The sequence below is a fragment of the Apteryx mantelli genome, chromosome 29, assembly GCF_036417845.1.
Source record: "Apteryx mantelli isolate bAptMan1 chromosome 29, bAptMan1.hap1, whole genome shotgun sequence".
NCBI lineage: Eukaryota > Metazoa > Chordata > Aves > Apterygiformes > Apterygidae > Apteryx > Apteryx mantelli.
The window spans coordinates 4,847,280-4,870,979 of NC_090006.1; the positions used below are offsets into that span (position 1 = coordinate 4,847,280).

General features: G+C 71.2%; 2 protein-coding genes across 6 annotated transcripts; both read right to left on the reverse strand.

Annotated features, from left to right (window-relative positions):
* Positions 1–8: 8 nt before the first annotated feature.
* Positions 9–7,855, reverse strand: LOC106495322 (FHF complex subunit HOOK interacting protein 2B). Of its 2 annotated transcripts, none has more exons than XM_067312549.1 (16): positions 7,744–7,855; positions 4,071–4,199; positions 3,688–3,780; positions 3,501–3,577; positions 3,287–3,386; positions 2,989–3,206; positions 2,624–2,803; positions 2,324–2,407; positions 1,880–2,218; positions 1,670–1,800; positions 1,460–1,580; positions 1,222–1,330; positions 849–998; positions 569–729; positions 274–384; positions 9–119 (listed from the first exon to the last, which is right to left on the reverse strand). In XM_067312549.1, exons 1-16 carry the CDS (start codon positions 7,757–7,759, stop codon positions 93–95), a joined length of 2,046 nt encoding a protein of 681 aa, XP_067168650.1. In that variant the 5' UTR covers positions 7,760–7,855; the 3' UTR covers positions 9–92. The 2 variants fall into 2 exon arrangements, with proteins under 2 accessions (XP_067168650.1, XP_067168649.1); XM_067312548.1 differs by having other exon boundaries at positions 2,989–3,209.
* A 255-nt stretch (positions 7,856–8,110) lies between these two features.
* Positions 8,111–19,167, reverse strand: DMTN (dematin actin binding protein). 4 transcript variants are annotated; one of them, XM_067312298.1, is made up of 17 exons: positions 15,390–15,627; positions 13,531–13,594; positions 13,124–13,180; positions 12,546–12,620; positions 12,223–12,378; positions 11,976–12,020; positions 11,666–11,774; positions 11,466–11,522; positions 11,202–11,354; positions 10,978–11,087; positions 10,784–10,889; positions 10,506–10,570; positions 10,349–10,397; positions 10,215–10,228; positions 9,863–9,922; positions 9,677–9,757; positions 8,111–9,589 (listed from the first exon to the last, which is right to left on the reverse strand). In XM_067312298.1, the coding sequence occupies exons 3-17, from the start codon at positions 13,139–13,141 to the stop codon at positions 9,476–9,478; spliced, it is 1,212 nt and encodes a 403-aa protein (XP_067168399.1). In that variant the 5' UTR covers positions 13,142–13,180; positions 13,531–13,594; positions 15,390–15,627; the 3' UTR covers positions 8,111–9,475. The 4 variants fall into 4 exon arrangements, with proteins under 4 accessions (XP_067168399.1, XP_067168396.1, XP_067168398.1 ...); XM_067312295.1 differs by lacking the exons at positions 8,111–9,589; positions 9,677–9,757; positions 10,215–10,228; positions 15,390–15,627 and adding an exon at positions 19,047–19,167 and having other exon boundaries at positions 9,903–10,176; XM_067312297.1 differs by lacking the exons at positions 8,111–9,589; positions 9,677–9,757; positions 10,215–10,228; positions 15,390–15,627 and adding an exon at positions 17,180–17,220 and having other exon boundaries at positions 9,903–10,176.
* Between the last annotated feature and the right edge of the window lie 4,533 nt (positions 19,168–23,700).

Consider the following 23,700-nt stretch of genomic DNA (forward strand, 5'->3'; position numbering starts at 1 on the left):
GCGTTAATGTGCCGAGAGATGCCCAGACCGGCAGGGTACGTGTGCGTGGCGGATCCTGCCCTTGGGGACGCGGCGCTGGCACGAGGGGCTGGTCACATGGCAGACTTCATCTCCCACTCCTGGAAAGCAGCAGAGTTAGTTAGGGCAGCTTCTGGCAGGACCTCCTGTGTCCCGGGGCCTCATGCCGCACCCCCGTCACCTTAACTCTGCCCGCGTGCGCGCGTCCCGTTTCCCAGGCTGAGCTGCTCCCCGTCGCCCCGCTCCCAGCCGTACCTTTCTCTTCTGCAGCACCTTCCCCTTTTCGATGATGACCACGGAGGGAGCTCGCTTCAGGGCGCTCTTCGCGGATGCCGTGCGCTTCAGGAGCGGCGTGAAGAAGGAGCCCTGACAGCAAAACCAGAGCGGGGAGAGGTGGGAGAGAGATGCCTGCTCTCCCTAACCCCGACGAGCGATGGATGGAGACCCCGCTGCCCTTTCAGCCCCCCCTTTACACCCATGCAGCTTCCCACCCGGCAAAAGGCCCTCTCCAGGCCGTGCACGCCCCGGTCCCCATCACCGTGGCTCCTACCTCGGAGCCGGCCGAGCTCGTGGTGGCGGCTATGTGGCCCTTGAGTGACTTGCCGATGGCCAGCAGGTTCATCTCGGAGCCGGCTTTGAGCCTGCTCTTGACGCGGCAGGCCCTCTCCAGCTGCCCCACCTTCTCCTCCAGCTTGGGGAAGGCTCTCTTCCCTGCGAGGGCAGCGGCGAGCTGTGATGCCCACGGCCGCCCGGGCTGGGGAGAGGCACCCGCGCGCCAACCCTGGTGCATCTCGCCCCCACACAGGCTCTGAGCCCCACTGCAATCCTACCGATGAGGAAATCCAAGCCGTCCCGAGCCCCTTTCCTCTCGGGAAGCGTCAGCGTGCGCTGGGACCGGAAGAAATCCCTGTTCTTGAGCTCCGGGCTCACCTCCACCCGCTGCTGGCTGGCAGCCTTGCCCAGGCGAGGCGCAGCGCACGCTGGAGGAGGAAGGGCAGAGGAGAGGGCAGCCGTGACACGGTGCTCTTGGACACCATGTCCTCTCCTGGGATGCGGTGAGCCCAGGGTGCAGGGCTGGTTTGCACAGGGTGCCCCAGGGACAGCGGAGCGAGCGAGCAAGGAGAGGAAGCGGAGCCAACCAGGGCCGGAGCCCGCTCCCCCGAAGGGGGCAGCCGTGCCCCGCGGGACACTGGCCCTCCTCACCTGCCTGCGACGGCACGGCCCTGCCGGGAGCGTTGCTGTAGGCACCGGCGGGCACGGCGGACAGGGGTCTCCTGTGCTGCCTGTGGGCTGCGCGGTCCAAGCTCTGCTGCTGCAGGAGGAGGCGCGAGAGCAGCCCGTCGGCGAGCGGCCGGAGCGAGCCAGCACCCCTCACCCTCTCCAGCTGGGATCGGGACCCGCTCGCAGCACGGGGCGGCCGAGAGGCGGCGGTGGCAGTTACCAGCTGCTGCAGCCGCTCCGCGTTGGAGTAGACGGGGTCGGGGGATGCGGCTGGCGGGAGCTGCCCGAAGGGGTCGTCCATGTAGGCGTTGGGGGTCGGGAAGCGGCGCAGCAGCAGCCCGCTGCAAGCAGGAGCAGAGGCGAGCCCGTCAGCGCCGGCACAGCCCGGCGCGAGCCCCGCGAACGCCCCGCGGCCAGGGCTGCTCCTTACCCCGCAGCCGGGCAGCCGCTGGCATCTCCCGGGCTGGGGCTGCCGGTGTGGGTCCGCTCGCAGGCTGGCTCCGCTCCTCCCCTGGCCCGCAGGGTCTTCAGCCAGGCCTCCCTCTCCTCGTCCGAGCGGGTCTGGCCGGCGGGACAAGGGGGACGGGCTCAGGGGGGCTCCGGGGACAGGGACCGGCGGGGGTCGGGGGCGGCCGCTCACCTCCAGCACGGCGAGCTCCTCGCCCCGCTGGGCGATGTGGATGCGGAGGCGCTGGGGGGTGCCGGCGGCGTCGGCGTCGCCCGGTGTCACCTCGCAGCCCCGCAGCGGCACGGCGCACACGGGGCGCTGGGCGCCGCCGGGCTCGGCGAACATGCGCAGGGCACCCTGCCGCACCGCGCACCACAGCCGCTGCCAGCGCCCGCTCAGCCGCACCGCCAGGAAGCCGCCGGGCTCCCCATCCCTGCCGCCGTGAGCGGTGTCCCTGCGCGGGGGGCTGCGGGCAGGGCTCCGCGGTGAGCGGTCCGAGTCCGAGTCTGTGCTGAGCCGTGGGTTGGCAGCCTGGGAAAGGAGAGAGCCAGGTTGAGCCGTCCCCATACCCATCGGGTTTGGAGCCCGCTGCGCCCTGCCGTGCCTCAGTTTCCCAGGCGCAGAGCAGCGACTCACCCTGCCGAGCGGCGAGGCGGGCGACGCCGGGGCGCTGTGGGCCGCCAGCCCGCTCGGGGAATCGCTGCTGACTTCCTCGATCACCTGCCGGGGCAGAGGGAGCGTCGCTGCCGCGGGTGCCCGCTCCCCAGGGCGGAGCGGGGCTCCAAGCACCGCGCGGACGGGAAGGCAGCCGGCGACGGACGCGGCCCCCGCGGCAGCGCGTGGCCCTTGCGGCAGCACCCGGGAGGGCTGTGCCCCCGCTTCCCCCTGGCCCCCCCTCCCCATGCAGAGCTCTGCCAGGCTGCGACACCTCCAAACCTTCCTCCAGTCCTCGGCCTGCTGCCGGCTCTGGAAGCCGATGACCAGGGCCTCGCCGGCCGTCCCCGTCACCTTCAGCTCGTGCTGCATCTTCTTGCCGGGCTTGGCCTTGTAGGCCACGCGGCAGCCCCGCAGGTCCAGCTCCAGCAGCGGCTGCAGGTCCTTGGCGCACTTGAAGCACTGCGGATGCAGGGGGGGGCGCGTGAGCCGCGGGGCCAGCGGGGCGTCCGGGCTGGGATGGGGGATGTCGGTGGGCTCGGGGATTTAGGAATCGGGCCGGGACGGTGCAGGGGAGGGCTTCCAGGACGAACCCCGGGAGAGGAGGCGCTCCCTCCCTCCGTCCCTGCCTCCGGCCGGGCTCTCACCAGCAGCACGTGCTCCCTGACGATGAAGAGCTGCTTCGCCCACTGGCCCAGCCAGCGCTTCCTCCAGAGGAAGCCGCAGAGCTGGGCCTCGGGACGGGCCAGGGGGTCGGCGTCGGGGCCCGCGGCCGGCGGCCACCGCAGGTAGTGGGCACGGTCCTTCACGCACTCCTCGTCCTCCCCGTACGACTCGTAGTGGCTGCTGTCGCTGTCGGCGCCGCCTGCTAGCCGGGGCGGAGGGGCAGCGTCAGGGCACCGGGTGCACGGGGCTGCCGGGGACCGGGCGCGTCGGGGTGCTCACCGGAGCCGACGCGTCCTCCCGGGCTGACGGGCTCCGCTTCCTCGTAGGAGTCGTCGGCCGGCGAGCTCTGGAGGCTCGGCAGGACGCCCGGCGCCTTGCTCTGGGGAGAGAAGGGGCGCTCAGACGGCAGCAGCCCACGGGACACATCCCCTCCAGCATGGAGCCGGCGGCAGGGACCCCCGCGCACCCCTGGCCCCGCGCCGCCCGCTCTTACCCCGCCAGGTGAGCTCGGGGCGCTGGCCGGGGGGCACTCGCACGCTCTCCCTCCCAGCGCATCCGGAGTCCCAGATCCTGGGGGGGGGGAAAGCAGGATTATGAGCAGCCCTTCTCTGCTCTGCAGCATCGGCGCAGAGCTGGGTGTACCCGGGCGAGACCCTGCCGCCCGCAGCGCGGCCACTCACCCGGCCGGGGACCCGAGCTGGCCCGGCTCTGCAGGCTGCCGGTCCCCGAGGAAGGCGCGAGGCAGCGCATGATCATGTACTCGGTGTCCTCCGCTGCGGGGGGAGAGCGGAGTCACGGCCCGCGAGCGGCGGGACCCCGGCTGGGCACCGTCCTGCTCCGAACACCCTGCTGTGCGCCAGCACCGACCCCGCGGGCCACCCCCCACCCCACAACCCCTTCTGGGTCTGGGCTGCTCTAAAACTCCTGGCCAAAGGCTTTGAGCTGGCGGAAATGGGGATGAAAGGAGGTAGGGAGAGGCAGGAGCCCTCGTGCTCCGAGGAGGATCAGCTCCCCGTTGCGCCCGGCCCAGGCAGCCCGTGCACCGCTCCGGCCACGCGCTTACCCGGAGGGCTCTGGAGCCTGCGCAGGAGGTCGGCCACCGACTTCTTCTTGGCCTGGGCCGTGGCGCTGAGGTTCTCGCGGTCCAGGATGAGCAGGAAGGACCGCAGGTCCGAGAGCAGCTTGTCCAGATCTGCAGGGGACACGGACGTGTCCCCTTGCGGCCAGCGCTGGCAAGACCGGGGTGCCGGCAGGGATGCAATCCTGCCCCTGCCCTCCGCCTCCTCTTTCAGCTGCCAGTGGCGAGGCCAGGGCGACGCGGGGACAGAGGCGACGGGGTGCCCCCCGTGCAAAAGCTCTCCAGCGCCGCGGGGCAGGGACAAGAGCGGTGGCGGCTCCTTGCCCCGTGCCGGCCGGCCGTGCCCCCGCTGGCCGCCACCTGCCCCGGCGCCCCGCACAATCCCGCTATTGACGGGGCCGGGGGTGCCCGGGGCAGGGCTGCCGCGGGGGGGGGGACCGAGGCCCCGCGGCGCTGAAGGCCCCTCTGTGTGCGCTCACAGAGCCGGCTTGTTCCCGGCCGGCCGCGCCGGCCCCGGGGGCAGCGGGAGAAGGGGGCCGGGGCCCGTCGCCCCGGCTGGCTGCGGGGGTGGCCCGAAGCGCGGCTCCTTCGCCGGCGCCCCACGTGCCCGCGGCGGCGGGGAGGAGGAGGAGGAGGAGGAGGAGGCACGCGGAACGGAAACAGCTGATGGAAGCTGCTCCGGGGCACGCCAAAAATGCCGAGCACGCGCCCGCTGCCCCCTCCCGCGGGCAGGGAGCGCCTCCGTCCCCGGCAAGGGCCTGGGGGCAGCGGGGTCCGGGCTCCGGCATCAGCCCCAGCCGGGGAGCCCTGGCCCTGCCGAGCAATCCCGGCGGAGCGGGACGGGGAACCGCGCTGTGCCCCCTCGTCCCGGCCGAGGCGGGGGAGAGGCCGGAGGGCTGCGGGGCCGGGGGAAAGGGGCCCCCCCGCCCCGCGCGGCAGCCGCAGCTGCTCCGCGCCCCGGCAGGCATTTCCTGCGCTCGAGGCGCGCGTGGCAGAGGGGGGCCCCGCGTGCCCCCCCGGCCCGGCCCGCGCCCCCTCCCCGCGCCGGCACAGCCCCTGGCACCTCCGGCGGCCCCGCGGGGAGCGGGGACGGGGCCGATGCCTCCCAGCCGCCCGGCCCCCCCCCCAGGCTGCTGCCCGCCTTCCCCCGGCTCCTTCCTGCCGTGCAGCTGGAAGTGGTTTGCATCGCTCTTCTCCGGCCGCTCCGGGCTCTGCTCCCTGCTCCCAGCTGTGATAAAACGTTGCAGACCCGCTGTCGAAACCCACTGCCGCCTGGCGCGGGGCCGGCCCGGCCCTTCCCTCCGTGCTGTCCCCCCAGCCGCCACGCTCCGCTCTGAGACTCCCTCCTTGGCTTCCCCCTATGCTAAGCTGCAATTTCCCGCCTGGAAAAGGCCCAGTGTCAGGACAACCACGGCGAAGCCACAGCCGTCGCCTTCCTCCCGTCCCGCCGGGGCGAGCCCCCGAAACGCCCCAGGCTGCAGCACGGTGCCCCGAGCGAGGCTGGCATCCCCGCGCTGCCTCCGCATCCCTGCATCCGGGATGCCTCCGGGCCAGCGCAGATGCGATGCCCCCCCAGAGCCCTTCCCAGGCCCGTCGCTAGCCGGAGGGGGCAAAGACACCGCCAGGCCCCCGGGAAGCGGAGGGGCCGTGGCAAGGCTGGGCAGGGGAGCACCCTGTTCCGCTCGCGGTTGTGGGAGGAGGGAGCCAGCCGGTCCCACGTGTGTTGCAAGGGATGTGGGAGAAGCCGTGCGGAGCTGCTGAGCATGCACCAAGTGCGTCCTGCCCCGGGCTCACGCCTGCCGCAGCCGGCCTGGGAAGCCCGGCATCCCGGTCAGGGCCAGCCGGCCGGGGAGCGCATACGCGCTGTCCCTGCCCGGGGGAGCGAAAACATCTGGCAGGGCAGCGAGGCTGAGCAATGCCGGAGCTGGGCCCAAACATCTGGATTTCCCTGGAAACCGGGGAGGGAAGGGGGGGACTAACTCCCGGCACTTCCCGGGATGCTGGTGGGGGAGGCTGGGGTCAGGGGCTGGCAGGAGGAGCCGTGGGCAGAGCGCGAGAGCAGAGGGGCCGGGGGGGGCCCGGGAGCAACCCCCGCTGCCCGTGCCCGGTGTGCCTGGCTCTTCCTCTCCCCTCCCTTTCTCCTCTCCTCCGCCCAGGCCGAATTCCTCGGCAATGACATCTCCGTCCATCCGCTTCCCCCAGCCCTCTATCTGCATCTTGCGCTCTCCTGACCTTCCCCGGGGCTCCCCCCCGGCAGGCCCCGGAGCCCGTGTCCCCGCCGGCCTGCCTGCACCGGGAGCCTGCATCCGGGGCGGCGGTGCCCGGCGGTGCCCGGGGTGCTGGGCGGCCCCGTGCAGAGCGGTGCCCACGCCCGGCACCGCGGGGTCTGCAGCTCGCCCCTGACACCCCGCCAGCCGCCGGCTGCTGGGGCCAAGGAAACGCAGCGGAGATTAAAAACAGCTGCCTCGGTCTCCGTGGCGAGAGGGAGCCGGGGAAGCAAAACGCCCCCCCCAAACGCACACGCGTGAGCTTCTCCTAGCAAAGCGCCCTGCTTCCCGCAGGCCACGGCCCCGCTGCTGCTGCTGCCGCTGCTGCTGCGCCCGGCGGCAGGGCACGGCCGTGGGAACCCCGGGCGCCACGCCGCCCGGCCGGCACGCTGCCGGCTGCCAAGCCGCCGGCTCGCCCTCGGCCCCGCGGGCAGGCGCGGAGCCCGGGCCCCGCGGCACCCCGCGGCCCAGGCAGCCCCGCGGAGGGCAGCCGAGCTCCAGCGCGCGGGGCTGCACTCGCCAAGCGCCCGATGACTCAGAGGATGAGGCTCGACGCGAGGCCGTGGCAGAGCCTGGAGTCCCTCCTCTCGGCAGCGTGACCGCTCGGCCTCTCCGGGCCCCTCGCCGCGGGGAGGCTCAGCGCCACGGCTCAGCGACGGGGGGGGGCATTTCCCCAGGGGCTGCTCCACCCCCAAAGTGCCCCTTGCAGCTGCCGGGCAGGGTGCCGGTAGGGCCACGGGAGATGCCGGGGTGTCCTGCTGCCATGCGTGCCCACACCCCGCCACGGCACCGCGCCGGGACGGCACCACCGCCCGCCCTGCTGGGGGGCACCCGGTGCCCTGCCACCCCATGCACGCCTCCTCGCGCTCTTACACCCACACCTTGTCCCCTGCCACCTCGCGCAGACACCGCCCCGTCCCCGCAGCCCCTCTTTGCACCCTCCTCGCACACGCCGTCCTTGCACCCTTCCCCGCACGCGTCCCAGTGCCCCCGTCCCTGCGCTCTGCTCTCCTCCTCTTACACCTATTCCCTGTCCCACGCACCCCCCTTTCCCCTTCACCCCTCCTGCACCCCCTCGCACGCTCACACTCTCCTGCACCCTCACACCCGCTTTGCACTCGCTCCTCCCCCGTTTTCGCCTTTTTGCCCCCTCACCCCCCGCTGCACCCCCTTCGCACACACTCACCCCCCCCCGCCGCACCCCCTTCGCACACGCCCCCGCCCTGTTTTCACCTTCTTTGCACGCACACGCCCTGCTCTCCCCCCCCCCCCTTGCACGCTCACACCCCGCTGCATCCCTTCGCACACGCCCTCGCCCTGTTTTCACCTTTTTTTTGCAAGCTCGCCCGCCCCGGTCCCCGCTTGCACCCCCCCCCTCGCCCCCCCGGTACCTCGCTGCCGGGCCATGGTGCGGGCGGCGCTCACATCGCGCCGGGGCCGGGGCCGGTGCAGCGCTGGCCCGGCCCGGCCCGGCCCGACCCGGCTCGGCTCGGCTCGGCTCGGCTCGGCTCGCACACGCCCTGCGGGCCCCCAGCGCAGCCCGGCGGGGAGGAGGGAGGGCGGGGAAGGGCTCCGCGTCCTCCTCGGAGCACCACTGCCATCTGCAGGGCAGGGCGCAGGCCCGGACGCCTGGGCCCTTCCCCGGAGCGGGGGGGGGGGGGAGCGGCCAGCGACCGCGCCGTGCCTCAGTTTCCCCTGCCGGAGTGAGGGGCCGCGGCGGGAGCGGAGCGGGGAAAGCAAAGCGCCGGGAGCCAGGTGGAATAAAGCCATTTCACCTTTAATTATAAGCAAAAATCACTCTCACACGGAATTCTCTGACACCAGCAAATAAAATAAAATCTAACAAAACAGAGAAAGTGAATCACTGTATTCAAATCGGAAAACAATCCATATTTATATATATATTTATAGATATGTCGTTTGTAGAAGTAGCAGTGAAAGGCAAGAATGGGCCAGTGATTTCCCGATAAATTACATTCTTTACATCCCAACAAGGTTTAGCGGCTGGAGAGTGGCTGGAAACAGAAACCGGGGAGTGTGGGGGTCCGGGGAGTGCGGGGGCAGAAGGGTCTCTGCCCAAAACGTGTGCCCGAAGAGGGGACGGGAGAGGCGCGAGAGGGAGGCGCTGCCCGCCGCGGTGCCCAGACCCCGCGCTTGCGACGCCCTTTGAGCCGTGCCCTGCTCTTTTCCACCCGGCCGCTTGCAGTGAGCTGGGCCCTGCGCTGCCCCGACGCCAGGCGATGGGCGAGCATCGCCCAGGGCGCGTTTGCAGCCGGGGAAGGGCGGCGAGCTCTGGAGCTGCTCCCCGGGCTGCATTAGCCCTGGCTTTTGCCTGCGACCCTGCAAGCTGCCCGTCCCCAGCGGGAGCAGGGTGCTCCAGGCCTCGCCGAGGTGCCCTGCCCTCCGCCAGCCCGGGGTGCCCCTGCGCCGTGCAGGTTTTGGCAGTGTACGAGTCGTTGTGGTCCTCGCTGCAGGAGCTGGCACCGGGGGGATGTTAACTGGGGCTGGAGGGGAGCGAGGCGGGACACCGGCCCGGCTCGCCGGGAGCCCATCGGCCCGGCCTCTGGGCTCTTCCCAAGTCCCCGCTTGGGGCCGCGGCGTGGGGGGATACGGGTACCCAGGCGAGGGAGCGGGAGGCTGGGGGCCGGGGGGCACGGTCAGGGAGGGAGGCAGGGAAGGAAGCCGCCCCGGCGCCCGCGCCCCAGCACGCTCCCAGCCCGCCAGCCCAAAGCGGGGCCGGGGAAGCGGGCGCAGGGGGGCCAGGGGGGCCGCCTGCCCCAGGGACCGGCTGGCCCCGAGCGCAGGAGCCCCTGGGCCTCTCCTCCCAGCCGAACCGTGCCCACTTCGGGGCAGCGTTTGCCCCGGGCAGCCCTGCTGCGAACGGGATGCTGAGCGGGAGCGGGTGGCGCAGGAACGGGGCGGCAGGGAGGGCGTCGGGGCGGAGGAGGGAGGGTCGAGCCCTCCGGCCCCCTTTTCCCGCAGGGCGAGAGAGGCAGGGGCTGGGGGACCGGCTGTTTTGGGGGGGGCTGGGGCAGAGGGAAAGGGGTTCCTAGTTAAAACCGGCTGAGAGCCCTAAAGCGGTTACACTGCGCGACACGGACTGAGCTCGGGGCCGAGGCGGGCTCAGAAGAGGAAGGCTTTCTTCTTCAGCTCGTTGCGCTTCCACAGGGCCAGCTTGCTGAACTCCTCGGGGGACATCTCGAAGACCCGCAGGAAATCCTCGGGGGAGAGGTGCCGCTGGGGGGACAGGCAGGGTCACGGGGCGCCGGGTCCCCCGCGCTTGCCCTCGCTCCCGCCCCGGCCACGACCTGGCTCAGCGCCTACCTCTAGCCTGGTCCTGTCCACGCCGGGGGGCAGTTTCACACGGCCTCTGTTGGTCACCATCAGCATTTCGTAGGGGTAGATCTGTAAACCAGGAGAGGCCCTAAGTCCTTCCTCTCCATCTCCTCGCCATCCTGCCACCCCCGTCCATGCCCCCGTGGTCCCCCGCCGGCCCCCGGCCCCTCTTACCTTCTGCTCCAGCATGCTGGGCAGGGAGTTGCCTCTGTCCATGCGCCCGCGCTGGCCGTTCTAGGGGGACAAAGCCTCGCGTCAGCCCCTCAAAGGGCTGCTCTCTCCCACCCGAACCGAAGCCAGGGTGATGGGCTCCAGCCCAAGCATGCCATCCCTCTATCCCCTCCCTGGTTTCTCCTCTCTTTGCCCCTCCGATGCCCTCCGGGCCCCATCGACAGCCGGCCCCGGTGCACCCCGCTCCCTGCCCCGGCATACGTCACCCTCTCGCTGGGTCTCTGCGCCGGCAGCCAGGCGAGCGCTTACCTGCAGGCCTGGAAAACAGAAAGGAGCAGGGCTCAGAGCCGGGCACCCCTCCACGGTGCCCTCCCAGGGTGCAGCGCAGCCGGTCCCCCCCCCAGCCGCATCATCCCCCGGGGGGCAACAAGCCCCTTGGCGCAGCCCGGGCTTGCCCCGGCATCCCCCATCCCGGGGACGCGCGCTCACCCGGACTGCCCTTATCGCTGCCTGCCGAGCTGAACTCCGCCGACTGCAGCTGCGGAGGAGAGGGGACAGCGTCAGAGCGATGCCCGGCGAGGGCCAGGTGGGTCCCAGCGCCCAGAGCCCGGCCGCGGCCGCTGTGCCCTGGCTTGGGGCCACCTACCCGGGTGAGGGTGCTCCTCCCGGACGCGGGCAGCGAGGAACTCTTGTAGCTCCCCATGTGCAGAGCTGCAAGAGAGCAAGAGGCCGTCAGCGGGGTCCCGGGCAGACGGGCAGGGATGCGGGCGGCTGGAGCAAAGGATGCTCCAGCAGGAGCCCAAGGCCAGGCCAGGACATTAACCAGCAGGACGGGGCAGGGCAGGGATGGGGCAAGAGCTGGTTAATGCTGGCACTGCTGGCACGGCAAGCCGGGAGCTGGGTGAACGCCGGCATCCCACGTACACGTGTGGAAGGGCGTCCGGTCAGGCAGCGAGCGGGTTTTCCTCCGGATGGGGAGAGATTTCTCCATCTCCTCCTTCAGGATCAGCTTCCCAAGGTTGGAGGTGACCTGGGGGCGAAGGAGCGCGGGCGTCAGTGCCAGCACGTCCCCAGCCCTTCGCACCGAGACCACCAGCCCCACCGGGTTTGCCCTGCACCTTGCTCAGCTCCTGCTTCTGCAGCTCCCGCAGGTTCTTCATCTCCTCCGTGAGGTCCTCTTCCTCCTCCTCCCCTCTCTTGGAGGCCATCCGCCTCCTCCACTCCGTCTCTGGAGGAGAGGAGAGGAGGGGACGTCATGCCGTGGGTGTCCGGGGGGGACAGAGCGGGCTGCCCCGCCGCGACCGGCCCGTCGCCCGCACCCTCCTCCCGGTCCCCCACCTACCCACGACCGCCAGGGACGGGGGGCACGGCCAGTAGTCCGTCTCGATCTTGGCGGGCTGGTTGGGGTCCGGGGGCTGGGCCGCCGGGAACTTGGAGGATTCGATGATCAAGTCCTCGATGAGGTGCTTCCCGTGGTGGGTGCCGGGGTGGTGCTCTGCGCGGGACGGGACGGGACGGGATGGGACAGGGCAGCGGGGGCGGGTGAGGCCGGGCCCCGCGGCGCTGGGCTGCCCCGGACCGCGGCACGGCAGCCCCCCCCGCTCACCTTTCTGCCTGTAGATTGGAGGCTTCTTGTAGATGTTCGGCTCCGTCGTGTCGGTCTCTGCAGCGGGGAAGCGGTTTGGGGAGCAAAACAAGGTGAGAGAAGCCCAGTCTGCCCAGTTGCCCTCCGCGGGGCTGCTGGGCTGGGGCACGGCGCGGCGGCGGCGCTCGCGGGGCTCCGCCGGGCGAAGCGGGCAGGCGTACCGGGGCGGTGGAAGTGCTGCACGCTGCTGCGGGCCGCGGTGCCGGCGTGGCGCGGGGCGCTCTGCGCGGCGATTCCCGGGGACCGGCTCTCCAGCCATTCCCGGATGACCTGCGGGCGAGCGGAGCCCATGAGGAGCCGAGGGGGCACCGTGCGGCCCCGGGGTGATTCAGCAGCCCACCTGCCCGCCCAGCCTTCTCGGGGCGATGCTCCGTTCGAGCCCCGGCGACCCCAAGGCCGGTGGCCAGTTTCCCAGTCCGGCAGGGGAGCCACGCACCCCTGGAACCTCGGGATCCCCAGCTCAGTACTCACCTCTGGAGACGGAGGAGGAGAGATGGATTTAGGTGACAGGGAGCGCTGCGGAAGGCAAAAAGCAGTTTATTCCAACCCAAGTGCAAAGGCGGTGCCCTCCGGGCAGACGCTGGACCCTCTCCATCCAGCCGCTCCAGGGGCGGAGCAGGGCTTTCCCCCGCCGGCCGGCAGCACGGAGGACCAGGGGGACGCGGGGCAGCGCAAGGGGGAGGCCACGCCGCCCGGCGCCCGCCCGAGACACCCTCACCTCTCGGCTCCGGGGCAGCTCCACGTGCTCCATGAGCGAGTAGGTGAAATGGGGTTCGTAGATCATCAAGTCGGGGCGCTCGATGTCCAGGATCGCCTTGTCCTTGGGGATGGCCGCTAGGTCCTTGTAGCCCAGAACCTCATTGTCCATTTTGGCCTGGGAGGAAGGAAAAGCTCCTTTGCATTCGGGTACAAAAAGGGCGTTTCACTGGGGCCGGCGTGGTGCCTCCCTCCGCGGCTCCCACGGCCTGCCGGGGCGGTGGGAACAGCTCGGAGAGGCACGGGCAGGCTGTGCAGGTGGAGGGACACGAACGAGCCGCTTACCACGATGCTGGAGGGCGATCCCGGGACGCTGGAGCCGCGGGAGGAACAGACGCTCCCAGGGGAGGTCAGCGATTGCTGTAAGGAAGGGGAGATTTTGGCAAAACTCATCCCTCGGGATGCCTGCTGGGAAAGCCGCTCGCGCCGTGCTCGGCACCTCCCGGGCCATGGCAGGAGCCGGGACACCCGTGCCCATGGCCTGGGCGAGATGCTCCTGGGGATGGGGCGTTTCTGGATGGGCCCTGGGGTCTCCTCTGCAGAAGCCCGCTCCAACCTTGCAGTTTAGGGCTGGGGACACTCAGGAGGTGACAGCGGCTTGGCCAGGACACGTGTCCACTAGATGGTGCCACCAGGCTGGGCTGGGAGGAGGAGGAGGAGGAGGAAGGCAGGGGAGGAAGGCTGGCCAAGGGGAGAGGAGCGTGTCCCTCCTGCGCCCACCTGAGAGCTAGCGGCATCCCAGGGCCGCTACCTGCCAATGCCCTCGGCCACTGACCCCTTGCCCCTGGCCACTAGCCCCTGCGTGTCTTCCCTGGCTCCCCACCGAGTGCACGCTCGAGCCCCCCGCCCACGCCACCCCTCACCTTCTGCAGTCTTTCCATTCAGCTGCGGGCCGGAGGGGCTGTGTCAGTCACAGAGTCCTGCGTGGGGAGGAGAAGGGGCATTTGGGGGCAGCCGCCAGCGTGGGCACGGCCACCCGCTGCCAGGAGCACCCCGAGGCGGGTCCCGGGGCCGGGCAGACCCGGCTCCCCAACGGCCTCGTGCTGCTGGGTCGAACCCCCGGGCGGGAGGCGAGGGGGCTCAGAGGGGCTCGGGGCCCGGCAGCCCACCGGGCGCGTGATGCTAATATATTCCTGCGCCGGCGGCTGTGCAGGCTCGCCAGGACGACCGGGCTGTGCCACAGTCTGCAAAGCCCCAGAGGCGGCCGAGCGGCTCAGAGCCAGGCCGGGGGCAAGGGAGAGGCTGGGGGGGTGTTCGGGGCCCCACTTACCGCTGCCTCTGTGGCTCCACATCCCTCTGGGCGCTAACACCAGGCTGGGGCTCGGGTGCTGCCTCTGCAACGGAGACGGGAGAGGTGAGCAGGCGCCCGGCCGCGGTAGCGGAGCCGGCCGGGCTGGGGGCTCCCTTGGCCGTGGCTGCGCATCCCCTGCGCCCGGATGCCGGGCGGGAACGGCGAGTGCCTTTGGATGCAGCCCAGGCTCTCGGCACCAAGGCACACGCTCCCTATCCAGCCCTTCTGCATGAGTGAATCCTGCCAAGCGGGGTTTTCTGGGAAGTCCGGGAGCAGCTTTGCTCGGCTGCCTGCCCCCGAGGGCGCGCATCCCGCCCCGGAGGACCCGGCTGGGACAAACCCGCGAGGCTGCGGGCTGACAACCGTGCAGAGCTCAGCGTGGAGGTGAGGGGCTGCCTCGTCCCTGGCTCCCGGCACAGCCTTCCCTCCTCCTCCTCACCCTGATCCCCAAAGGCGCCTGGCAGCTCCGAAGAGCGCGGCGGCTGTTGACGAGCGCTGACAAGCGGAGCAGAGGTAATGAAGCCTTTTGTCCGCCGGCAGCCAGCGGCCTCGAGAAGGCTCCAGCGGGAGCGGGACGGGCGAGCCGCGCTCAGCCCCTGCCCCGGAGCTGCCGGCCCTGCTCTGCAAAGGGCCGAGCCCTCGCGGTGCTCTAAACCCACAACGAACAGAGGAGAAAGTTCCTGATTTTCCTCAAACTTCTCCTTTTAGCTGGGAGACCAGGGGGGAAAGTTTGGCAAAGTCCAGTCCTTGATTTCCATCAGCAATGCTGAGCCCAAGCCCGAAGCCAGAGCTCAATCCGACCCCTTCCTCACTCCTCTGCTGCTTCCCAAGCCTGGGGAAATTGAGGCAGTTTGAGCAAGTCGCTTCCCAGGACAGCACCAGCAGCAGGAGCCCGGACACTCAGCCGTGCTGGGACCGTCCCCCTTCCCGTGCCCCGATCGCAAAGCGCTTCGCAGGCAGCTTTGCGCAGAGCTGGGGAGCTCGACCGCCTCCGGGAGCAGCCTGGACGCTGCCTGCTGCCCTCCTGCATCCTCCAGCAAGGGCTCAGAGCCCAGCCCAGGGCGCTGCCGGATGCAGAAACGGAGGAGGAGCGGCTCTGGCAAACCCTGGAGCATCATCCAGCTGCTGGAAACCAGCCGCGCATGAGATCCTGCCTCGGGAGGAGACGCGGGGTCGTTCCGGGACAGCGGGGCTCCGCCGGCAGCTCTGGACCTCCCTGCTCTGAGCTGCTGCGTGCCAGGGATCGCCGGCTCCTTTGAGACCCCCCCTGCACCGCTACAAAAATCACCCCAGCTTGGTGCTGGCAGGCCCCAAACCGCATCGAGCCCCAGCTCTGCTCAGCACCTCGCCGTCGCCCGCCCGGCGCCCAGCCCGGCTCTGCCGTGGGCCGCGGCGCCGGCGGACGCAGGACGGCAGAGCGCTGACACCTCTTTCTGGGGCGGCGGGAGCGGCGCTGGGCTCGGGCACAAGGCAGCATTGTCCGGCCGGGCTGAGCCGCGTCTGGCCGTCCCCACGCACCCATGAGCTCACACTTTCCACCGGTCACGGCGGCCAGGGCCAGGGCGGGATTCCCAGGACCGCTGGCTCCTCGGGCTGCTCCCGGGGGGGCTGAGCAGGGTGCGCGGGAGATGCGGTGCACGGAGCGGGCAAAAGCCGCGGACCCCGTCTGCGAGGAGGGGAGCTCGATGCACCCGCGCGCCCGGCGGAGCCGAGCCAGCCCGGCCGCGGCCGCTGCCTGTTGCCTGAGCATCCTGCAAAGCTCGGTGCCGAAAGCACCGCCCCGGGGCCCGTAACGGCCTGCGCCGGTACCGGAGCAGCTTGCGACGGAGGGGGCCTACCTGCACCCCGGAGAGGGGTGGGAGCGGCGGCGGGGCCGGGCGCGGGCACGGGCGGATGCAGGCGGAGGCGAGCAGATGGATGAGATAGCAGATCGCAGGAGGCAGAGGAAGTGGCAGAGGCTGGCGGGAGGGTGGGTGCGGGGACGGGTGGACGCGAATGCTGATGAGGAAGGCAAGCGAGCAGGAGCGAGGGGTCTGCAAGAGGGCGAGCGGCCGGGAAAGGTGCCGAGAGGGAGCGCGAGGGGCGGCGGAGGGAGGCGGAGGGGGGGCCGGCCAGCCCTGGCAGCGCTCCCAGCCTGCCGGCACAGCCGGGGGACACGGGGACGCCTTATCTGGAGCAAGCAGAGAGCCACCGCCCAAATCGGCAGCCTCTCTCCCCATGACAACCTCCAATCTCCGGCGGGCCGGAGCCGCGCGGCTCTCGCTGGCAGGTCTGCCACCGCTCGTGCCCGCGGAGATAAGGCCGGCCCGACGCGTGCTGGGGATTTCCGCGGCTGGCCGCCGTGCGGGACACGTGGGAGCGGGGTCCGGGGTGCAGGAGGGCGGCAGCGCCGTCACCCCGTCCCGGCGTGCGCGGCTCTGCACGGCGGGCAGGCACGCTGCACCCTGCGCCCACGCGGCGCGGGCAGGAGCGGGGTGGATGGCAGCAGCTCGGCTTTGCAGGGAGCGAAAGCCGCTGGGAAGAGATGAACTGGAAGAGGAAGAGCGAGAGAGGGACGCGCGGACCACGTGCAGAAGGAGGCTTGCCTGGCTGCACGGCGGTGCCGAGCCGGACCGGATCGGCTACGCGGGGCCTGGCGGAGGGCGCCTGCGAGCGGTGCCCAGGCGACGGGGATGCCGGCGGGATGCAGGGATGCCAGTGGGATGCAGGACGGTGGCGGCAGCAGGGAACGTGGTGGCAGAGCCTCGGAGGCTCCTGGCGCCGCGAGGAGAGCTGACGTCCCGCGAGCAGGGCTGACGCCACGGCGCTGAGCGGTCGGCTCCCTCCGCCCCCCCTCGAGGAAATCCGGACTTGACTTTTCGCAGCTGCCAAAGCCATTAGCTCGCAGCCCCCGGGCAACGGGCCAGGCTGCGCAGCCCCTCGGCCCCGGAGAGCCCTCGCCGCAGCCTTCCTCTCCTCTCACTCCTCCTCTCCGTGCTGCCCTGGCCGCCTTTCCCTTCGCAGGGCGAGCGGCGTCTCTGCCTGCCATTTCCACGCTCCCCCCGTCGCCCCGGCTCCCGGCCCAGCCTCACGCCGCAGTTGCCATGGAAAAAACTCCCAGCCAGAACTAAGCGGGGGATACGGCCGGGTCACAAGTTCCCCGAACAGACAGGGAGGGCGAGCCCTGGGAACGCGCGTCCGGCGCTTCCCGGCCCGGCTCCTCCTCCCGCACACACGCACGCACGCACCGCGCTGCTCCTAGCGACACGGCCAAATAAATAACACACGCCGCGGCCCCCGGGGACCCTGCCGTGGGGCTGCCTGCCCCCCCTTTGCCGGCTCCAGCGGGGAGAGGAGGATGGGGAAACCGAGGCACGGTGCATCCCGCCCGGACGCCCCGAGCCGGAGGAAGATGCGGGAGCGCGGCCGGCTTTGCCCAGCAGCCGGGTGCTGGTGGGCACACGCAGCCCTGCTTCGTCCCCCGCCACCCTCGCGTTTGCACAGCAAGGGACCAAGCGAGGTGGCACATCGCGGACCAGCCGCGGCGGTGGCAGCCCCTATGTGGGGACCGGCCCCGGAGCGAGGGACCGGAGCGGCCCCCAGCCTGCCTGGGTCCCCGGGCATCTCTAGCAGGGAGGTGGGATCCTACCGGCAACTTGATCCCAGCGGGAGAGCTGGCGGGAGGCTGGGGCACGTGAATCCCCAGCCCGCATCACGCCGGTATCCGGTTCCTCCTTTGTCCTGTTCCTCGTCCTTCCTGGCCCCGCGGAGCGTCGCGGGAGAGGGGAGCTAACCCTCGGCTATTGACAGGCCGTTCCTTCCGTGCCATTTAACTCTGCCCGGCGCAGCCGCCCAGCGGCAAAGGGACGGCTCTTTAGCGGTGAAAGCCACCAGCTGCCAGCGGGAAGCGGCTGGGATTTTTCCATCTCGGCGCGGAGGGTGCAGCTGGGCGAGCGGGGCCAGCCAGCTCCCTTCCCGCGTGCCGGGAAAAGCAGGTCAGCGCGGAGCCTGGGAGCAGGCGAGCAGCTCGCGGGCCGAACCTCGCAGCATCCCGCCGCCCGCCGCTGCCGAGCACCATCCCCAGCCCGGACTGCTCCGTGCCTCGCTTTCCCGGGCAGGTGGGGAGGACAGCAATCCGCCCGCCCCCTCCGGGAGCTGCTGGAGCTAAGGGGGAGGGGGGGGCGTTTCCACCTCCTCCAGCCTCTCTATTCCTCCCATCGGCTTGGGAATGATGGACCGACCTGGGCCAAACCGGCTGGTTCCCGGCCCCAAACCCAGCTCGGAGGCTTCAATTCCTCAAGTCCCCAAACCAGTCGGCAAGTTCAGGGCAGCGACGCGCGACGCTCGCCCTGACGGCCCCGGGGGGGCCTGGTCCCACGTGGCCCCGACGGCCACGCTGCAGCCCGCTGCGGGCAGAGGCTCACGTGGCGCGGAATCAGGGATTAAAACGGGATTAGGCTGCTCATCCTGCGCGCAGAGGGGCCAGAGGGACCCATCGGGGCTGGGGCCGGAGGGGGTGCGTGCAGAAGAAGGCGGAGAGGCCGGGAGACGGCTCCATCCGTGCCCGAGAGCCTGGGCCTTGCACCCGGCTCCCCCCAGCACCGAGCCCCCCGGCCCCTTCCCCGCCAGGTGAAGCCCCGAGGCGGCACGGTGGCACAGCGGTGCGGCGGCAGCTCCTGCCCTTGCTCCCCTGCCAGCGGCCTGGCCCCATTCCCTGGATGGGAGCCCAGCAGAGCGGGAAGGCTCTGAAATCCCGGCGGGGCCCTGGAGCCCCCGCTCAGCCTGGAGCATCCCGGGGACATGCGTAGGACCCCCGCACCAGCCCCGGCTCCGGGCAGCATGGGAGCCTGGCCCCACGGCTCTGCGCCCAAAGCAAGACCCCAGCTCCCACTGCGGCGCTCCGAGGGGAGCTCCAGCCTTGCCGGGCTGCTCCCCGGGGGAGCGGGATGCGGGCCGGTCCTCTTCTGGCTATGGCGCTGAGGCCTCACAAACTCACTCCACAGGTGGGGCTGGGAACGGCAGCTCTGATCCGGCCCCCTCCCTTGGGAGACATAGCGCAAAAGCCAATTTTGCCCCAGGGAAGGAGGCAGGGAGCATCCCTGCTCCGGCGGGGAAGGGCCGAGTGCTCGCCGGGAGGGTGTCCCTGGAGGGAGTGGGGTGCCGGGGCAAAGCGGGGGGGGGGGGGGGCAGGCCGTGCCGCCCGGGAGGGGGGATGCGGCAGCCAGCGGCATCGCCGGGGCCCCCGGGAAGGACGGCACAGTGGTGCTGCATCCCCGCTGCGCAGGCGGCGACGGGAGGAAGGGACAAGCCGGCAGCAGGGAATGTAAAGAGCAAAGGGGGGGGGGGGGAGCGGCGGCACCGGAAGGGCGAGGGGAAAGCAGCGGGCAGCCGGGGGCCGCGGGTCGAGTGCGTCCCAGGCATGGCCCCCCCTTGCCTCTGCCCGCCCGCGGCCTCCCTCCCCGAGCCCCGAGCCCCGAGCCCCGGCACCGCCCCGGGGCCGCGATGCCGCCACTCACCCGGCACCTCGGGACGCCGGCGGCGGGGATCCCGCACGCTTCCCGGCCCGCTGGCACCGGCGCGCCGCCCCTCGTCGCGGCGTTGGACCCCCCGCTGGCGGGCCGGCCGCCCCGGCGCGGGCTGAGCTGCGGCGCCGCAGCGTGCATCCGAGCGCACGGCGGCCGCGCGCGGCTATCTCCCGGCCCCAGAGGCAGGGGCTGCGCAGCCCGGCGCGCCGATAACGGAGCGGGTCGCGGCGGCGGGCGGCGCGTGCATGCGTGCCGCGGGTGGGCGGGTGGGTGGGTGGGTGGGTGCTGCGCGCCGCTCCCCACCTCTGCTGCTGGCTCAGTCCCTTTCCCAACAGGAGGAGAATTAACCGGCATCATGACGAAGCAGTATTTGCACCGGGCGCTGCTCGCTCGCGCTCCCGCCGCTCCGCCGGCACAAAGAGGGAGGAAAACATAAACAAACCCGGTGTTGCCGGCACCGCCTTGCTGCTAGAAACACCCCGGGGGTCCCCAGCGCCCCCTCCTCCAGTCCCCGGTGCAAGCTGGGGTGCAGCCGGGCGCAGCATCGCCCCAGCCCCCGGCTGAGATTTCGGCACCCCCATTCCCGAGCACCGAGCGTGGCTGTGGGCACAGGCCCAGGAGGGCCCCCGAGCACCCCACGACACCCCGCGGCACGACGGGCAATGCATTAGGATTGCATCCCACCCGCTACCAGCCCGGACCTGGACTGGGCTTTGTGGCACCGCCGAGGGCAGCACTCGCCCATCACTGGCGCGGAAAAGGGGAACCTTGGAGAAAAAGGCAGGAATTTTGGGCTCCGGGGCCAACGCTGCTTAGCAAAGGCCTGGGAGGTGTTTGGCATCTGCTAAAGACCAAGCCGTGCTCTCTGCAGCCCCTCGACCTGCCAGAGCTGCCGGAGAGAGCCAGGGCAGCAGGGAGAGCCCCCTCCCTGCATCCTGGCCCCCATCCCGGCGGCGGCGGTCCAGCCCTGCCCGCGGCCGGGTCACAGCACCCGCGAGCCCCACGCGGGGGTGGCCCGGGACCTGGGGAGCGGCGTGGGGCAGCCGCCTGGAATGGGGCAGGGCAGGGAGGGCTCTGGCCGCCCCCGGAGCCCCTCCGGCACGCGGGCTTGGAGGAGAAGCTGGACAGCCGGCTGCAGACCAGCCCGGCGGTTCAGCATCCCGGCTGCAGGGCGAGGCGGGGGCGGCGGGGGCCGGCGGCTGGGGCGGCAGCACGCGAGGATGCCTGGGATCTATTCCCGGCTCCGTGTGGGAGATGGCTGCCTAGTGACAGGAGCTGCCGAGCTCCGTTTCTGGGTCCTCGCCCTCGAGCGCCGCGCGAGGCCCTGCGCTGCCTCGGTTTCCCCCTTGGCTCGAAGGATGCTCGTGGGCAAGGCGCCCCGCGGGAGGGCTGGGGGCAATGGGAAACAGGGGGGGAAATGCCCCGCGGGGCCGGGATGCAGCCTGGGGCGGGTGGAAAAGGCCAGAGGGCAGTGCACCGGGATGCACCAGCCCCGGCGCAGCCTGCCTGGAGCGGCGTCGCCTGCCCCGGCTGCCCCAGCACGCGGCCCCTGAGCGATCGAGGCTGCGGCTGCCTCCCCCGCGCTAACCCAGTTTCTCAAGCGCCGAGACGACTGCAGAGCCCGCTCGGCATCCGGATCCTCCGCCCGGCGAGCGACGGAGCCGCCGAGCCGCCTCCCGGCACGCCGGGGGCCCCCGGGGACGTGTTACCTGGGCAGCCCAGCCCTGCTCATCCCCAGCCTGTTTGCGGCCGGTCCCCGGTGCCCGGGGAGGCGGCGCGGCGCAGGAAGGGTTGGCAAGGGCTGCGCGGGCAGGGACCGAAGCGGGTGCAGCCCCGGGAGAGGTGGGCTCCCCACCGCCGCCAGCAGCGGGGCCGGAGGGAGGAGTCTGCAAACGCACATATCCACCGCTGGCCGGACACCTGGACACGCCGGGGCGTGCAGCCTCGCTGCCGCGCGCGCGTGCTTGCTCACGCCTGCTCTTGCACGCTCGCCCCATCACGTGCACGCGCCCAGCGCCGTGCAGAGCCGCCCGCTGCGCCCCAGAGACCCCCCCGCCCCCCAGCAGCCGCTGCCGCCCGCCCGGTGCGGTGCTCCCACCCTGCCAAAGCCGCGGGGTCACCCATCCGCCCGGCCGTGCCCTTCAAGCCCCCTGGCAGGCCCCGGCCAGCATCCGCCAGCCCCGGCGAAGCCGGAGCGCCGCAGCCACCACCGCGGTGGGGGGGTGGGGGGAAAGGGGCCGGGGGCGAGGAGGAGGAGGGAGGGGAAGGGCCCTACCTTCAGGGGCGCCCGGGGCCCGCGGCGGGCAGGTTCGCCTCTCCGCCAGGAGCCATGCCTGCGCCGAGCATCCCCTCCCCTGCGCCGCACCGCACGTTGCTACAGCGACCGCCTCCCTCCGCCAGCCGGAGCCGAGCGGGGATGGCGGCGAGGGAGGATGTGCAGGAGCAGCTCCGCGCCCCCGCCGCCGAGCCGGGCCCCTTGCCCTGCACCGGGGAGCTGCCCGGGCACCCCCCCCCCCGGTGCCAGCCCCAAAACGCCTCCGCCGGCCCGGCCCCGCTGCCAGGAGGCTGCGGTTTGCAGCGGAGCATCCCTGGAGGGGCAGGGGGCCGGTGCATGCATGCTGGGGGAGACCCACGGCGCTCACCCCCAGCGCGCCCCACGGCTCGGGGACCCGGGGTGTGGGGGGACAGGCCAGGGTGTGCACAGGGGTGACCCTCGCCCGTGGGGCTGGCTGGCGAGACGGGGCCCCAGCATGGTGCAGGGCCAGCGGTGCTGGTGCTGAAGTCTGTCCCCCAAGCAAGCCAGGTCCCTCGGGGGCCCCTGGCGTTGGCCGCCCCAACGGCCCCCGGAGCCCCCTGCCCTTCATCCCGGCCGGCATCGCCTCCCCCTGCACGGCCAGCTCCCCGAAACCCCCCTTTCCCCGGAGCTTTCAAGGCACCGGCCGGAGCCGGCGAGGAGAAAAGCCTTGGGAAAGACACGGGGCGTTTGAGCGGGGCTGGCGGCAGGGCGAGACATCCTCCAGTGCACTTTCTGCACAGCGAGCATTCCTGTCTCCACCTCCGCCCCCCGCCCCGGGTCTCACCTCAAAAAACAAGAAAGAAACAGTGTGAGTTTTTTCTTCCCTGGCCATAATTAAAAAGGACTCACCCTTCAGAGCCCTTTCTATCCCGGGAGGTCGAGAAGAAAGAGAGGGGAGGAAGGGGAAAGCCCTGAAAGAAAAGAGAGGAAGGGGCTGGGGAAGGAGAAGAGAAGGAGCAAAAAAGGGACGGGGAAAAATTAAAGCGGAGATTACACAAAGGGAACTCCTCTACCTTTGAAGCCTGGGCTAAATTGGGGAGGGGGCGGCGGGGGCAGGGAGGGCGCGGAGCAAATCGGCCCTTTCTCAAAGCCCTCTCCTTTAAAGAATGTCTCGGATTCCTGCGGAAACAAGGAGCCGCGTCTGTGAGGCCGAAGGAAACGGGAGGGGAAAAATTAACCCAGCCGCGCCGCTAATTCCCGCCCGCCACACCTGGGCAGGCAGCGCCGGGCGCATTGTTCGGCCGTAATTGCTGGGTGTTGCATTTCTCTTCTGCTTTAAAGCTTCATTTAACTCAAACTGTTATAATTTTCTCCCCCTTCCTCGCCTGCCCCCCGCCCCAGCCGCGTCCCCACCGCCTTGTGCCGGCGGGGCGTCGCGCCGGAGCTGGCTCGGGGATTGCGTCCTCCGGGGCGTCGTGCCGGGCCGGCGGGGCAGCGCCGCATCCCGCCGCGTCCCTCCCTGTCCCTGGCGGAGCCGCGGGGAGGAACAGGCTGCCGGCTGCCGGGGCGCTCTAGACGCTCGCTTTTATTCGCCTTCGGGCTTTCCCTTTTCTTTTTTATACAAATAAACTCCCAAGTCTAAACGTTTAGGCCTAAAACTGACTCGTTATGGAAACAGCAGAGTTCGCAACCGCGCCGCAGCGAGCAGCCCCCGAAAAGCAGCCTGGAGGTTCCCCCCCGCGCGGCGCAGCCCGCGGGCAGCCGGTGCCGCAGCCGGTGCCACTGCCGGAGCCGCGAGCGGGGCAGCCCGGCGCCTCCCGGCCAATAAATAACGCGGGGACCCGGGGCGGCCGCGGGGACAAGTGCTGGCCCCGCTTCTCCATGCGGCCCCCGGCGCTGCAGGGGCAAAACACGCAATGGGCACGTGGGAGAGGCAGGGACGGACGGATGTGCTGCAGGAATTGAGGGTCTCTCTGGCAGCTGTGTGGCCTCTCTGCACCCTCCCTGCAGGGGTTTCCCCCGGTCTTGCCCAGTGGCTTGCTGCCGTCCATCCCTGTGGAAAGGCTCTGGGAGGGGAGCAGGACGGAGAGGGAATCATGGCCCGGGGATCGCAGCCAGTGTGGGAAGCATGTCCAGGATGCTGTGCCGTGTTGGGCAGCGGATGCAGGGCATCCCCGGTGCCGGGTACCGCAGGGCACGCGAGGCTCTAGGGGTGAAGGGAGCCCGACGTGGGATCAGGGACCGGATCCCATGCCCCAATCTCCCCGGCTACCCCTGGGTGCTTGGGAGGAGTACAAAAATAGAGCATCTTCCTTTAAAAAAAAAAACCCAAAGAAACGGGGGAGGAAACGGCGCGGGAGGGTGCGAGGAGAAGGGGCGGCGGGGGGCCGGCGGCGGCGGCAGCGGGCG

Coding starts and splice junctions, on each gene's coding strand:
- LOC106495322 (XM_067312548.1), bottom strand. Junction 1,801..1,879: donor AGGAGCTCGCCGTGCTGGAG/GTGAGCGGCCGC, acceptor CCCGCCGGCCAG/ACCCGCTCGGACGAGGAGAG. Junction 120..273: donor AGGTGCTGCAGAAGAGAAAG/GTACGGCTGGGA, acceptor GCTGCTTTCCAG/GAGTGGGAGATGAAGTCTGC.
- DMTN (XM_067312298.1), bottom strand. Junction 12,379..12,545: donor GATCGCCCTCCAGCATCGTG/GTAAGCGGCTCG, acceptor CCTTCCTCCCAG/GCCAAAATGGACAATGAGGT. Junction 11,355..11,465: donor TCCAATCTACAGGCAGAAAG/GTGAGCGGGGGG, acceptor CGTCCCGCGCAG/AGCACCACCCCGGCACCCAC.